General features: G+C 37.0%; 1 protein-coding gene across 2 annotated transcripts in view; it reads left to right on the forward strand.

Moving 5' to 3' along the window:
• Window positions 1-16,688, forward strand: part of LOC110466338 (saccharopine dehydrogenase-like oxidoreductase) — a 25,353-nt gene extending 8,665 nt beyond the window's left edge. Inside the window, exons 4-12 of one of the 2 annotated variants that reach the window (XM_021522780.1) lie at window positions 5,722-5,851; window positions 6,116-6,165; window positions 8,391-8,521; window positions 8,894-9,011; window positions 10,858-10,977; window positions 11,180-11,236; window positions 11,630-11,753; window positions 12,401-12,482; window positions 14,636-16,688. In XM_021522780.1, the coding sequence (XP_021378455.1) occupies window positions 5,722-5,851; window positions 6,116-6,165; window positions 8,391-8,521; window positions 8,894-9,011; window positions 10,858-10,977; window positions 11,180-11,236; window positions 11,630-11,753; window positions 12,401-12,482; window positions 14,636-14,732 (909 nt within the window). In that variant the 3' untranslated portion in view covers window positions 14,733-16,688. Of the gene's footprint in view, window positions 1-5,721; window positions 5,852-6,115; window positions 6,166-8,390; window positions 8,522-8,551; window positions 8,683-8,893; window positions 9,012-10,857; window positions 10,978-11,179; window positions 11,237-11,629; window positions 11,754-12,400; window positions 12,483-14,635 lie in introns of both variants that reach the window. The other variant, XM_021522779.1, reaches the window with a different exon arrangement.
• Window positions 16,689-17,306: the final 618 nt, after the last annotated feature.

The raw sequence follows: 17,306 nt of genomic DNA on the forward strand, positions 1-17,306 counted from the left end.
GTACCATGGTACTGTTACAGAACCACAGGTATGTACCATGGTACTGTTACAGAACCACAGGTAAGTACCATGGTACTGTTACAGAACCACAGGTATGTACCATGGTACTGTTACAGAACCACAGGTATGTACCATGGTACCATTCTTTGGGATATTTTGGCCTCACCAAAATTTGGCTTTCTTAGATCAAAATGGGATGCTTCAATTTTTGTGCATCAAATTTTTGCATTTGACTTGACGTTCCTGTGTGCTAAATTTGTGTGCTTTCGATGCCTATAGGTATGCAGTCGCTCTATCAGTCTATTCAGTAACAATCGTAGTGTTGTAAAATGACTGCTCAATCATCTATAACCTTTGTTTACACAGGTATTCACTGAAAACATGTCACTATAATACAAGTTGTTTTCAGATTCCATAAATATACGACCCATTGTTTTATGCTTCACCTGGCTGTAAAGAACATGTTTATAAAATTATTTACCACTACATATACTGTATAACAATGTGACTTAATTGTATACACCTGAACACACCTAATACAAAACGGATATAAAGAAGCTACGACACCCCCAGAAGAAAACATACCTTTACTGACGTGTTATTTATGAAATGTGTAATTCATTACTGAAAATAAGCGATTTTAATTTTTGCTTACATGAAAATACTGCATGGAAGTTTGTCACTGATGCATAATAAATGAGTTAAAAGACGGTCTGCCAATATCCAGATGTTGCATTATGAAATTTTGGTGTGCTTAATTTTAGCTCATACACTCCAAACAACAAATAAACCAAAATTTAACCACATCCAAAATGTCGCAAAGTAGGGTATTCTAGTACTGGTTACATAGGTTTTCGTAAATTGGTTAATACCACATAAATGGAATACTGGTAACTCATGATAAGTGCACTTGGTATTACTCTTACCCATATCACACAAACCGGAAAATATGTATCACCATTACACAGTGGTATTACTCTTACACATATCATACATACCGGTACATATGTATCATCATTACACAGTGGTATTCCTCTTACACATATCACACATACCAGTACATATGTATCATCATCACACAGTGGTATTACTCTTACACGTATCACACATACCGGTACATATGTATCACCACTACAGAGTGGTATTACTCTTACACATATCACACATACCGGTAGATATGTATCACCATTACACAGTGGTATTACGCTTACACATATCACACATACCGGTAGATATGTATCACCATTACACAGTGGTATTACGCTTACACATATCACACATACCGGTAGATATGTATCACCATTACACAGTGGTATTACACTTACACGTATCACACATACCGGTACATATGTATCCCCATTACACAGTGGTATTACTCTTACACGTATCACACATACCGGTACATATGTATCCCCATTACACAGTGGTATTACTCTTACACATATCATACATACCGGTACATATGTATCATCATTACACAGTGGTATTCCTCTTACACATATCACACATACCAGTACATATGTATCATCATCACACAGTGGTATTACTCTTAAACATATCACACATACCGGTACATATGTATCCCCATTACACAGTGGTATTACTCTTACAAGGATCACACATACCGGTACATATGTATCACCACTACACAGTGGTATTACTCTTACACATATCACACATACCGGTACATATGTATCACCATTACACAGTGGTATTACTCTTACAAGTATCACACATACCGGTACATATGTATCACCACTACACAGTGGTATTACTCTTACACATATCACACATACCGGTACCCATTCATCATCATTACACAGTGGTATTACTCTTACCCATATCACACAAACCGGTACATATGTATCATCATTACACAGTGGTATTCCTCTTACACATATCACACATACCAGTACATATGTATCATCATCACACAGTGGTATTACTCTTACACGTATCACACATACCGGTACATATGTATCACCACTACAGAGTGGTATTACTCTTACACATATCACACAAACCGGTACACATTCATCATCATTACACAGTGGTATTACTCTTACACGTATCACGCATACCGGTACATATGTATCAACCTTACACAGTGGTATTACACTTACAGGTATCACACATACCGGTACATATGTATCAACATTACACAGTGGTATTACCCTTACCCATATCACACAAACCGGTACATATGTATCATCATTACACAGTGGTATTACACTTACACGTATCACACATACCCGTACATCTGTATCAACATTACACAGTGGTATTACTCTTACACATATCCCACATACCGGTACATATGTATCATCATTACACAGTGGTATTACACTTACACATATCACACATACCGGTACATATGTATCATCATCACACAGTGGTATTACTCTTACACATATCACACAAACCGGTACACATTCATCATCATTACACAGGGGTATTACTCTTACACATATCACACATACCGGAACATATGTATCATCATTACACAGTGGTATTACACTTACACATATCACACATACCGGTACATATGTATCATCATCACACAGTGGTATTACACTTACAGGTATCACACATACCGGTACATATGTATCATCATCACACAGTGGTATTACTCTTACACATATCACACATACCGGAACATATGTATCATCATTACACAGTGGTATTACTCTTACCCATATCACACAAACCGGAAAATATGTATCACCATTACACAGTGGTATTACACTTACACATATCACACATACCGGTACATATGTATCAACATTACACAGTGGTATTGCTCTTACACATATCACACATACCGGTACACATGTATCACCATCACACAGTGGTATTACTCTTACACATATCACACAAACCGGTACACATTCATCATCATTACACAGTGGTATTACTCTTACCCATATCACACAAACCGGAAAATATGTATCACCATTACACAGTGGTATTACTCTACACGTATCACACATACCGGGACATATGTATCACCATTACACAGTGGTATTACACTAACACATATCACACATACCGGTACATATGTATCATCATTACACAGTGGTATTACTCTTACCCATATCACACAAACCGGAAAATATGTATCACCATTACACAGTGGTATTACACTTACACATATCACACATACCGGTACATATGTATCATCATTACACAGTGGTATTACACTTACACATATCACACATACCGGTACATATGTATCATCATTACACAGTGGTATTACTCTTACACGTATCACACATACCGGTACATATTTATCACCATTACACAGTGGTATTACACTTACACGTATCACACATACCGTAACATATGTATCAACATTACACAGTGGTATTACTCTTACCCATATCACACAAACCGGTACATATGTATCATCATTACACAGTGGTATTACACTCACAAGTATCACACATACCGGTACATATGTATCAACATTAGACAGTGGTATTACTCTTACCCATATCACACAAACCGGTACATATGTATCATCATTACACAGTGGTATTACACTCACAAGTATCACACATACCGGTACATATGTATCAACATTACACAGTGGTATTACCCTTACCCATATCACACAAACCGGTACATATGTATCATCATTACACAGTGGTATTACACTTACAAGCATCACACATACCGGTACATATGTATCATCATTAAACAGTGGTATTACACTTACAAGTATCACACATACCGGTACATATGTATCACAATTACACAGTGGTATTACTCTTACAAGTATCGCACATACCGGTACATATGTATCACCATTCCACAGTGGTATTACACTTACACATATCACACATACCGGTACATATGTATCACAATTACACAGTGGTATTACTCTTACAAGTATCGCACATACCGGTACATATGTATCACCATTCCACAGTGGTATTACACTTACACATATCACACATACCGGTACACATTCATCATCAATACACAGTGGTATTACTCTTACACATATCTCACATACCGGTACATATGTATCACCATTACACAGTGGTATTACACTTACACATATCACACATACCGGTACATATGTATCAACATTAGACAGTGGTATTACTCTTACCCATATCACACAAACCGGTACATATGTATCATCATTACACAGTGGTATTACTCTTACACATCTCACACATACCGGTACATATGTATCAACATTACACAGTGGTATTACCCTTACCCATATCACACAAACCGGTACATATGTATCATCATTACACAGTGGTATTACTCTTACCCATATCACACAAACCGGTACATATGTATCATCATTACACAGTGGTATTACACTTACACGTATCACACATACCGGAACATATGTATCAACATTACACAGTGGTATTACCCTTACCCATATCACACAAACCGGTACATATGTATCATCATTACACAGTGGTATTACTCTTACCCATATCACACAAACCGGTACATATGTATCATCATTACACAGTGGTATTACACTCACAAGTATCACACATACCGGTACATATGTATCACCATCACACAGTGGTATTACTCTTACGCGTATCACACATACCGGTACATATGTATCATCATCACACAGTGGTATTTCACTTACAGGTATCACACATACCGGTACATATGTATCACAATTACACAGTGGTATTACTCTTACAAGTATCGCACATACCGGTACATATGTATCACCATTCCACAGTGGTATTACACTTACACATATCACACATACCGGTACATATGCATCATCATTACACAGTGGTATTACTCTCACACATATCACACATACCGGTACATATGTATCACAATTACACAGTGGTATTACTCTTACAAGTATCGCACATACCGGTACATATGTATCACCATCACACAGTGGTATTACTCTTACGCGTATCACACATACCGGTACATATGTATCATCATTACACAGTGGTATTACACTTACAAGTATCACACATACCGGTACATATGTATCATCATCACACAGTGGTATTACACTTACAGGTATCACACATACCGGTACATATGTATCACCATTACACAGTGGTATTACACTTACACGTATCACACATACCGTAACATATGTATCAACATTACACAGTGGTATTACTCTTACACGTATCACACAAACCGGTACATATGTATCATCATTACACAGTGGTATTACACTTACACGTATCACACATACCGGTACATATGTATCACCATTACACAGTGGTATTACTCTTACACGTATCGGTACATATGTACATGTATCACCATTACACACTGTGTCTGTCATGTACCTCATTCTTAACCTGCATATAAAGTTTAAGTCAAATTATTTAAGGTTAAAGGTCAACTGACTGTTTTCATCATCAAATTTTATCTCCAAACCATAACTTTTGATTAGCTTCAGACATTTTAGTGATATACTCATATATGTATGTATGGGTCAAAGAGGTAATATCAATAGTTTATAAAATTCAATGCAACATTGGATCATTACAAACATATGTTTGTAGGATTTACAAATAACTTAAAATTGGTGTATGAGGCAAGGAAATAACTCTGATAATGTAGGCAATATAAGGTTGTCCAATTCTCTAAGAAGTCTGCCACTGAAAAACATTGCATACTTACATTCGTGAAATATCATAGGATATAATGTAATTAACATTCAATCCCAAAAATGACACTGATTTTTTTCTGTAGTTCCTGGAGAACATGCAGCTCAAGTATCACAACAGGGCTAAAGAGAGTGGCGTGTACATTATAGGGGCCTGTGGCTTTGACAGTATTCCTGCAGAGATGGGTGTGGTCTTCGTCAACAAACAGTTCACTGGTAAGTAGTCTGTCAATGCTTATTTTATGACAAGGTTGTGGATTTCATATAATATTCCCTTTGTATGTACACACTCTAGCCTAAAGAGTTAATGTGGTCAGTTCTGTTCCCATCACTTACTGGTGGTGGACGGATGAGTGGATGTAACCAGTCCAACAGCAAAAGTAACTACACATATGTATAGTGCTTAAGAGAAACAAATGGTGGGCATATAAAAATGTGGAAAAAGTGCAACAATATTTTTATAGCAATTTGAAATTTCAGGTGAGGTGAATTCTGTGGAGAGCTATCTGGAGATAATGGCGGGACCCGAAGTAAGTACAAGAATTTTTTGAGATTGAAAGTTTTGATGACTGATTTGTTAATTTGTATTTTGAGCCCACCGTCATCAGATAGTAGGCTGTTCAGATCATCTTCATGGTCTGTCGTCTATCTGTCGTCTATCTGTCCATGCGTCATTTCATCTGTCCATCCTTAAACAATTCTTGGTAGCACTATTTCTCAAAATGTACTTGAAGGATTCACCATGGTACTTATGCATATTGAATTAGACTGATCAGAAAACCAAGATTGGCAACTGGTGGCCGGATTTTGAGAATTAAGGTGTGTTAGCACTGTACAGGGCTAGACAATGTAGGTAGCCTGATAGTCTGAAACTAGCGATATCTCCAGCTGGACTACTGCAGGGCTAGACAATGTAGGTAGCCGGATAGCCTGAAACTAGTGGAATCTCCAGCTGGACTAGTGCAGGGCTAGACAATAAGGGTAGCCCGATAGCCTGAAACTAGTGAAATCTCCAGCTGGACTAGTACAGGGCTAGACAATGTAGGTAGCCCGATAGTCTGAGACTAGTGATATCTCCAGCTGGGCTAGTGCAGGGCTAGACAATGTAGGTAGCCCGATAGCCTGAAACTAGTGGAATCTCCAGCTGGACTTGTGGTACACAAAAAATTGCTAGTCCGATTGACAAGTCAAAATTTAATATTGCTTATCTTGTTGAATGATATTGGGTTGGTAGAATGTGCACATGGATTATTATCAATTGGAAACTACTATCCTGATGAACTAGGGTATTCAAAATGATTTTCTAGCCCTGACTACCTCTTAGATAGTACTGGAGGGATTTTTGTCAATTTTGGAACTGATCAGAGAATGTTAATTGCTGACAGGTGGCCATCTTGAATTTTGAGAGAAGAGAGCTAAAACATAGGTTCCCCACGGTCTGTTGTTATGCATGTTTCATTTTTAGAATGATAGAAAAAAACAGGATGGCCACCAGACAGCCGTCTTGAATTTTGAAAGTTCGATTTTGTTGTCACTATTTCTCAAGAAGTACTGGACAGATCTTTATCAAAGGCCATATTTTGACTTTCAAAGGTTCTTAGTTTTGTATGTGTTATTTTGCGGCTGACCAGACAAACAAAATGGTGGCCCGACACTGAATCACTGAATATCATTGTTTTTTTCTGGGAATATTTCATTGTATTTACTTTAATAGGTTTCACAGACGGTCTGTAAGACAGAAATTTATTCAAGAAATACTTATAAATAATTATTTATCAAGTTGTGTTTTCCTCTGCAATATATGAAATTAGGCGTTTAGCTTGGTCAGAGGATTAAATAAAAAATGTGACAAATAATTTTCACGTACTACCACTATTGTAGTACCCAACATACTTTCTTTTTTTCTTCTTAAACTCTGCCAATCATGCATGACACCATTGTTATTGGGGTACTTCAACAAACCAAATGCATAAATAGGAAATATGTCATCAGTTTTACCCACAGCGGTTCAACAGTCCCATTGCCAATCTGCAAAATGTTGCATTATATAGTGTAGGAATAATGATAATAACATTTGATAAAGCACCCTATCTAATTAGAATAGGCCACTTTAAAGGGCTTTGCAGTACATAAATATACAATTTTCAGAATCAATACAATTAGCATATACATTTATCAATACATTTTTTTCGGAATTCGCAGGAGCTGCCTTATCAGGTGCTAACTACTAGTCCTTTGCCACCTGGCTAATATCTCCCTATGTGTATATGCCTGTGTGTGTGCTGGAGATGTATCTTAATAAACAGGGAGTAATTTAAAAAAGATTTAACAAAATTTGTTTAATGCCTTTCATTTCTCCTCAAGCTATTTAGATGAACACCTCATAGCCAATCCCTATGATCAAGGTCACTGGTGAAGTTCTGTTTAACTGAAATATCTATTGTATCCATGCTTTATTTATGTTGTGCTTGTCATTCCTTGTTTTATGCTTTTACCATCATTTGCCCTCCTGAAGGAGTCACAAATAACATAGAAAATACTTTTTGGAATTAAGTAAAATACCGTCAAAATGTTGCATTGACAGAATTTATCATCATTTGACTTTCATTTCTCACCAGGCTTTATAGATACACATACCACAACTCCTACAATCAAGGTCTTGGATGAAAGTTTTAATACTTAATATATTTTTGCATCCTTGCTTTGTGTTTGTCTCCCCTTGTTTGATGCATTTACCATCATTTCCCCACCTAAGGGAGTCACAGGTAACACGGGGACGTTGGAATCAGCCATCCATGGTATTGCTCATGCCGGTGAACTGAAATCTCTCCGCAAATCTCTGTTTCCAGAATCGTTACCTCGATTTAAAAACCGGTTGGCCAAAAGGTAAATAGTGTTTAACATTGTCTTTGGCAGGGACTCGCTTTAAATACGGGCACGCTTGAATCAGCTGTCCACGGAGTAGCACATGTTGGGGAAATAAAAACTCTGCGGAGGTCTCTCTTCCCCGAGCGTCTCCCACCATCCAAACACAAGCTCCTCAAAAGGTATCAAGCATGTCTTGTTTACATGAGAAAAATTGTATTGGATCAGAAAAAAATTGGAGTGATATCTGTTGAATTTTGGAACAAAAACAATAAATGGAAAATATAAAATAAACTATAGAATTGCTATTATCATTGAAGAATCAGGAACTATGTATTGTGTGGAGAATGTAACTGAAAAATGAACAAAGATATAATTTACACCATATTGCAGAGGACCTGTATTTACGAGTGAGGTGGTGGGAAAGTATTGTGTGGACTTCTTGGGCAGTGACAAGTCAGTGGTGTACCGGTCACAGCGCTACAAACACGACGTCCGAAAACAGAGGCCGGTCAGTATGTATATGTATGCATTAGAGAGAAAAACTAATGATAATGTGGTTTGGAATATGTTACAAACAGGTGCTTATATTAACCTTAATAAAAGATATCGAGTCAATTCTAATTCATTAAGGTAAACAATGGACATTTAGTTATCACCTATTTAAGATACTTGTATATTTAAATATATGAAAAATGGGACTCTGAAGTTTTCTCCCTTTGTTATAGATGTCTTATATTCACAGTTCTTTCCATTTATTACTGATGATATAACTTTCCTAACTATACACAAAACTGAAGTTCTCAACTGTTTCAGACTTGTTTTAAACTTGTTACAGATCATTATAGTGCCTGCCTTCACAGATCTTAAGTTGTCTCTGTTACAGATCATTATAGTGCCTGCCTGCACAGATCTTAAGTTGTCTCTGTTACAGACACATGTCTTCTCCTTTATACACAAACTTTAAGTGCTCTCCCTTAGTTTTAGGCACAGAATATCTTTTAACTTCTTTTTCTAAGTTCTCTCCTTTTGTCATGATGACAGCCCATGTTACACCTACATATCTCCCCTTTTCATGATGACAGCACATATTATAACCACACAAACCTGAAGTTAGCTCCCTTTTCCATGATGGCGGCACATATTTTAACTACACAAACCTTAAGTTATCTCCCTTTTTCACGATGACGGCTCATATTATAACTACACAACGCTGAAGTTATCTCCCTTATCCATGATGACAGAACATATTATAGCTACACAAACCTGAAGTTAGCTCCCTTTTCCATGATGACTGCACATATTTTAACTACACAAAACTGAAGTTATCTCCCTTATCCATGATGACAGAACATATTATAGCTACACAAACCTGAAGTTCTCTCTTTTTGTCATGATGACAGTCCATGTTATACCTACACAAACCTGAAGTTCTCTCCTTTTGTCATGATGACGGCTCATATTATAACTACACAAATATTATAACTAAACAAACCTGAAGTTCTCTCTTTTTGGAATGATGACAGCCCATGGTAGACCTACATATCTCCCTTTTTCATGAAGACGGCCCATATTATAACTGCACAAACCTGAAGTTATCTCCTTTTTCCATGATGACGGCACATATTATAACTACATAAACCTGAAGTTATCTCCTTTTTCCATGATGACGGCCCATATTATAACCACACAAACCTGAAGTTAGCTCCCTTTTCCATGATGGCAGCACATATTATAACAACACAAACCTGAAGTTATCTCCCTGTTCCATGATGACAGAACATATTATAACTACACAAACCTGCAGTTAACTCCCTTTTCCATGATGGCGGCACATATTTTAACTACACAAACCTGACGTTATATCCCTTTTTCATGATGACGGCCCATGTTACACCTACATATCTCCCTTTTTCATGGTGACGGCTCATATTATAACTACACAACGCTGAAGTTATCTCCCTTTTCCATGATGACCGCACATATTATAACTACATAAACCTGAAGTTATCTCCCTTTTCCATGATGGCGGCACATATTTTAACTACACAAAACTGAAGTTATCTCCCTTTTCCATGATGACCGCACATATTATAACTACAAAAACCTGAAGTTATCTCCCTGTTCCATGATGACAGAACATATTATAGCTACACAAACCTGAAGTTCTCTCTTTTTGTCATGATGACAGTCCATGTTATACCTACACAAACCTGAAGTTATCTCCCTTTTCCATGATGACGGCACATATTTTAACTACACAAACCTGAAGTTATCTCCCTTTTTCATGATGACGGCTCATATTATAACTACACAAATATTATAACTAAACAAACCTGAACCTCTATATACTACAGATACAATTCATCCCCTACCTTGTGAGGAATGGCATAGCTAGTGTGATTGGAACCATCTTCTTTGGTCTCATGTTCTTTATCATGTGCAGTTTCCGTCTTGGGCAGAATTTACTCATGAAGGTAAGTTTATAATGTAGAGTTGTACAAACTACAATGAAGACTGAAATTCTAAGCTGTCTGAATTATGATGCATTTTAATGATGAAGACTTGCCAATATAAAGTGTTGTTAATAAGAAGAATTGTAAATATGTTTTATAAGTAATGAAGTGTTTTAACAATGAGAAAATGTGATATTGTCATTAAATTTTCTTTTAATTTCAGTATCCATCATTTTTCACAGCTGGATTTTTCAAGAAAGGAGGTCCAACAAAATCTCAGGTAATTGATTTGAAATTCTTAAAAGTATACAAGAGGCCCAGCAGGCCTGCATAGCTCACCTGCTTCATGGACATATAAGATTGTTTTTCTTAAAGCTTCATCAAAATTTTACAAATGTAGCAATAGCTGTGTTAAAAGCCTGTTAAAAGATCGGGCTGATATACTGTACATTGTATAATAATATTCATCATAATTATTTTTTTTATTGATGAATGTGCTACCAATGCAAATCAATGTGAAATTTACCATGGCACAGTACAGAAATATGTGATTATTTGGGGGGGGGGGGGGGAGAGAGGAATAGGAATAATGCTGGTCGAATGTAAATGTTTTACTTTGGTTGCACCTTCTTGATTTGCTTTTTTATGTTACAATGTGTCTTTATCCTTGTAGATTGAAGATGGTAGCTTTAAGATGACATTTGTGGCCAAAGGATGGAGCAAAAAACTGGAGGATCCATTGGCTGACCCGGAGGAAAAACCTGATACTGTACTTACTGCCAAGATCGCAGGCCCAGGTCAGTCACAACCTACCATTTTGTAGTACACACAACACTAACACGAGTCATACTGTATACCAGGACATTTTTACTGCAGTTTAATTTTCACCCTTTTCGCCCTCCTACTGAAAGGGAATTTATCATCACAGGAAACATTTGAAAACAACATAATATACATTATACTTATGTAATTAAATGTGAAAGGTGAAATTGACACTAGGCCAATATGAATTTTACCAGTGAAGGGCGAAAGTTTGACAGGGTGAACATTTCCGGGTATACAGTAGTACATCACATTGTTACAGGAGAACATTGAACTCAGGGCTACATTTTAAGATAAAATACCACACTGCCATACTAAAATCCAGATGAAAAATGTCTGCTGTGAATATTATGGTATTGATCAAACTGATATACTTCTTTCAAAACACTTATTTGCAGTCATCAAAATAAAATTGTGGTATCTGTCAGAAAAACAATGAATTTCGGCAGTGGTCTAGTAAGATCACAATAATCTCATTCTGGACTTGAAAACGACGATCAGATCTTGTTTTAACATTTTAGAAGAATAACATTATGAGGAATAAATCTGTTCTGTCTTTCATTCTGATTTTGTCGACACTGAATGAAAATTGTTATCTAATTTGCATGTCCCTGTGTTACAGAGATTGGATATGTAACCACCCCAATTTGTATGGTGCAGGCTGCTCTAGTGGTTCTCAAGGAGGCTGATAAACTACCCCAAGAGTAAGTGTATCATTGTCATCTCCTCAAGGAGGCTTATAAACTACCCCAAGAGTAAGTGTATCTTTGTCATGTTCTCAAGGAGACTGATAAACTACCCAAAGAGTAAGTGTATCATTGTCATCTCCTCAAGGAGGCTTATAAACTACCCCAAGAGTAAGTGGATCTTTGTCATGTTCTCAAGGAGGCTGATAAACTACCCCAAGAGTAAGTGTATCTTTGTCATGTCCCCAAGGAGGCTGATAAACTACTCCACGAGTAAGTGTATCTTTGTCATGTCCTCGAGGAGGCTGAGAAACTACCCCACGAGTAAGTGTATCTTTGTCATGTCGTCAAGGAGGCTGATAAACTACCCCACGAGTAAGTATATCTTTGTCATGTCATCAAGGAGGCTGATAAACTACCCCAAGAGTAAGTGTATCTTTGTCCTGTTCTCAAGGAGACTGATAAACTACCCAAAGAGTAAGTGTATCTTTGTCATGTTCTCAAGGAGGCTTATAAACTACCCCAAGAGTAAGTGTATCTTTGTCATGTCCCCAAGGAGGCTTATAAACTACCCCAAGAGTAAGTGTATCTTTGTCATGTCATCAAGGAGGCTGATAAACTACCCAAAGAGTAAGTGTAGCTTTGTCATGACCTCAAGGAGGCTGATAAACTACCCAAAGATTAAGTGTATCTTTGTCATGTTCTCAAGGAGGCTTATAAACTACCCCAAGAGTAAGTGTATCTTTGTCATGTTCTCAAGCAGGCTTATAAACTACCCCAAGAGTAAGTGTATCTTTGTCATGCCCTCAAGGAGGCTGATAAACTACCCCACGAGTAAGTATATCTTTGTCATGTCCTCAAGGAGGCTGATAAACTCCCCCAAGAGTAAGTGTATCTTTGTCATGTCCTCAAGGAGGCTGATAAACTACCCAAAGAGTAAGGGTATCTTTGTCATGTTCTCAAGGAGGCTTATAAACTACCCCATGAGTAAGTGTATCTTTGTCATGTCCCCAAGGAGGCTGATAAACTACCCCAAGAGTAAGTGTATCTTTGTCCTGTTCTCAAGGAGACTGATAAACTACCCAAAGAGTAAGGGTATCTTTGTCATGTTCTCAAGGAGGCTTATAAACTTCCCCAAGAGTAAGTGTATCTTTGTCATGTCCTCAAGGAGGCTGATAAACTCCCCCAAGAGTAAGTGTATCTTTGTCATGTCCCCAAGGAGGCTTATAAACTACCCCAAGAGTAAGTGTATCTTTGTCATGTCCTCAAGGAGGGTGATAAACTACCCAAAGAGTAAGTGGATCTTTGTCATGTTTTCAAGGAGGCTGATAAACTACCCAAAGAGTAAGTGTATCTTTGTCATGTCCACAAGGAGGCTTAAAAACTCATCAAAGAATAAGTGTATCTTTGTCATGTCCTCAAGGAGGCTGATAAACTACCCCGAGAGTAAGTGTATCTTTGTCATGTCCTCAAGGAGGCTGATAAACTACCCAAAGAGTAAGTGTATCTTTGTCATGTCCTCAAGAAGGCTTATGAACTACCCAAAGAGTAAGTGTATCTTTTTCATGTCCTCAAGAAGACTGATAAACTACCCAATGAGTAAGTGTACAATTGTCATGTCCTCAAGAAGGCTCATGAACTCAAAGAGTTATTTTACGATTGCCATGTTCTTAAGGGAACTGATAACTTCCTTAAGAGTTAGCATAATGTAACATGCCATCAAAGAGTCTGACAAAGTCCCCGTTGAAACTTTATCTTTATGGTGTTGTTGCCCTAGGCATGCATCTTCATAAGACATTAAATGTTGTGGAGATGTTAAACCCTGAACAAAGCAAAGTCCCCATTGTAGGTGTATGATTGTTACATCCACAAGAGGCTGAGAAACTCCACAAAATTTACGATAGGATTGTTGTATCCTCAAGGGTACTGTCAACAATCTCAGAGTACCAGTAATTATATGATTGTTGAGAAAAGAAAATGATTATCACCCCAGAGTAAATATAAAATTGTCCTGTCCTAAAAAATGGCTGATAAACTGCCTAAAAAATAATTGTTAGTATCCTTGTGTGTATATACAAATGTCCCTTAAATTGCTGATGGGCCATAAAATAATACAAAAACAAGTATATACAATGTAATACTATAACACAGATATGTGTGTTCTTTTGCAGTGGTGGTGTGTATCCCCCAGGAGCAGCCTTCATGGATACCACTCTGATAGAGAGACTCAACAATCACAATGTCACCTTCACAGAGGTCAAGGCCTAGACCCAAGGTCACCACTAACGATAGTCAGTGCTACGTACGAGTTGGCTCAGTGACTGCTGCTCTATACCGAGAGATGGATACCATGACAAATTTCAAACCTGTGATTGTGTATTATATGTTTCTGGTAGGGGTGAAGGTGCAAGCGAAACATGATTTTTGTGGTTGACTGAGGGTTCAAGTATTATTTAAAATACAATAAATTCATGGAGAAAAGAACAAGGCTAGTGTGACACAAATGTTTAAGTTATATTTGCTGTACATAAGTAACTGCAATATTAGTTCACTAAATGAAGCTTTGTTCTGTCAGTGGATATTGTACTGCTTTCAAGGTTTAAGTAGAATTTACACTTTCTTTTTACATTTTTGCTTTGCTTCTATCTTTTTACTTTCAAATTATGATATTTTCTTGCTGATATCTGGATAACATTGCAAACTTACTTCTCTGGTTGATATCTATGTAGAATGGCATCAATAATTATCTCAAATTTATTTTAATGGCATTTTGTTTAATGTACTTTCTATGACTGCTGGTTCATTATTAAGTCATCTGAATAGTCCATGAACTGAACTTGAGATCCTAGCCATCGTGTTAATTTTTAGACCTATGGACTGCTGATGGTGTCCTAGCCAGTGTACATGGACCAGTGAACTACAATGTATACATGGTATCCTAGCCAGTGTTCATGGACCAATGAACTAGTGTATAAATTGTATCCTAGCCAGTGTTTGTGGACCCATGAACTACAATGTATGCATGGTATCATAGCCAGTGTTCATGGACCAATAAACTATACATGGCATCCTAGCCAGTGTTCATGGACCCATGAACTACAATGTATACATGGTATCCTAGCCAGTATCCATGGACCAATGAACTATAAATGGTATCCTATCCAGTGCTGATGGATCCATGAACAAATACATGACATCCTAGCCAGTGTTCATGGACTATACACATCAGTTTATAGGCCCATGAACTGTACATGATATTCTTACTCTTTTGGTTCAGTTGTAATAGGATTTAAACAATCTGGCATTTAACTAAATAGAACAAACCATTGATTTTGTAATCATGATCTATCCGATCAAAGATTTGTGCATATCATATACATGTAATATTTTATAGCAAAGTCATACTTGGTATTTATTCCCTTAATGTTGGTGAAGAGTTTACTCTACAAAGTATAATTCCATTTATAAAGACCAACTCAAGTATATTATGAACAATTCTATATTTTAATAACTTAATATTTATTATGAAATTTATTCCTAGATTGTATGGGTTTTATACAATGAAAACAAATTTGACAGGTTTTTTCTTTAAAAATATGGAATTTGTGTCAAAGTTATTTTGCACTATGACAACATAATGTAGAACCAAATTTGTACAATGTGAAAAATAAATGTGCTTAAGTTAATGATGAGGGCCTGAAAGTGCTTAAACCCCCTTCACTCTTTAGTCCTGGAAAAGTGCTTCTGCATATTTTTGTTGTAACAGGTACATGTATTGGATTTAATATAAATATGAGAGAAAATTTACTCCTGTATGGAAACATGAAATTTTGTGCCTGGGGGAGCGATTACTGACAGTTATCAAAACAAATACTGGTAGTATAGCATAATCCAAAAGTCTTACATAATTCAGTGTTTGGAAATTTAAAACACCTCCTTGAAGATAGCCAAATATCTGTAGGAAAATTTTAAAAAGATTCCTTCTCTCTTATGCACAATACCTAGCATGTGTGTGATATAATTATGTTGTACTGCTTATAGTTTAACTATGGCATTTCATGGGTTAGTTTTATTGGTCAAGACTTAAGACCAATAGCATTGTTTGTGTGCTTCTGGTTGTTGCCAAAGGCTGCAATTTCATAGACTCTCTTATGCACATAACATTATATTTATACATGTACATGTTATTGTAGAAATGTATGGCAAATAAAACTATATTTCATAGATAAATGTCTTGTTCTCTGTTCCCCGAAGGGAGGTCATCCTGTCATTGCTCTCCACAAGTCTGCAATATAGTTAATGGGATCAGGAAAGGATGCTTCAGTGCTATTATTCATTCATGTGTTAACACCCAAGGAAACTATAATTAAACAGAGTGCCTATCTCTATACAAGGAGCAAATCTGCATGTGTTTGTTTTTTTGTTTTACTTGTGTCTACAGTTGGGAGATGTTGTTCAGGTGTTACCCTGTGTCTAAGGTCAGGAGATGTTGTTCAGGTGTTTAGTAAGGACATATCCAGGTGTTTACCCGTGTCTCGGTCACTCAGGATATGTTGTTCAGGTGTTATCCAGTGTCTACAGTCAGGAGATGTTGTTCAGGTATTTAGTCAGGACATATCCAGGTGTTTACCTGTGTCTAAGGTCAGGAGATGTTGTTCAGGTGTTTAGTCGGGACATATCCAGGTGTTTACCTGTGTCTAAGGTCAGGATATATTGTTCAGGTGTTTAGTCGGGACATATCCAGGTGTTTACCTGTGTCTAAGGTCAGGAGATGTTGTTCAGGTGTTTAGTCAGGACATATCCAGGTGTTAACCTGTGTCTAGTCGGGATGTTTTGTTCAGG

This window comes from Mizuhopecten yessoensis, unplaced genomic scaffold (assembly GCF_002113885.1).
Source record: "Mizuhopecten yessoensis strain PY_sf001 unplaced genomic scaffold, ASM211388v2 scaffold11131, whole genome shotgun sequence".
Classification (NCBI taxonomy): Eukaryota; Metazoa; Mollusca; class Bivalvia; order Pectinida; family Pectinidae; genus Mizuhopecten; species Mizuhopecten yessoensis.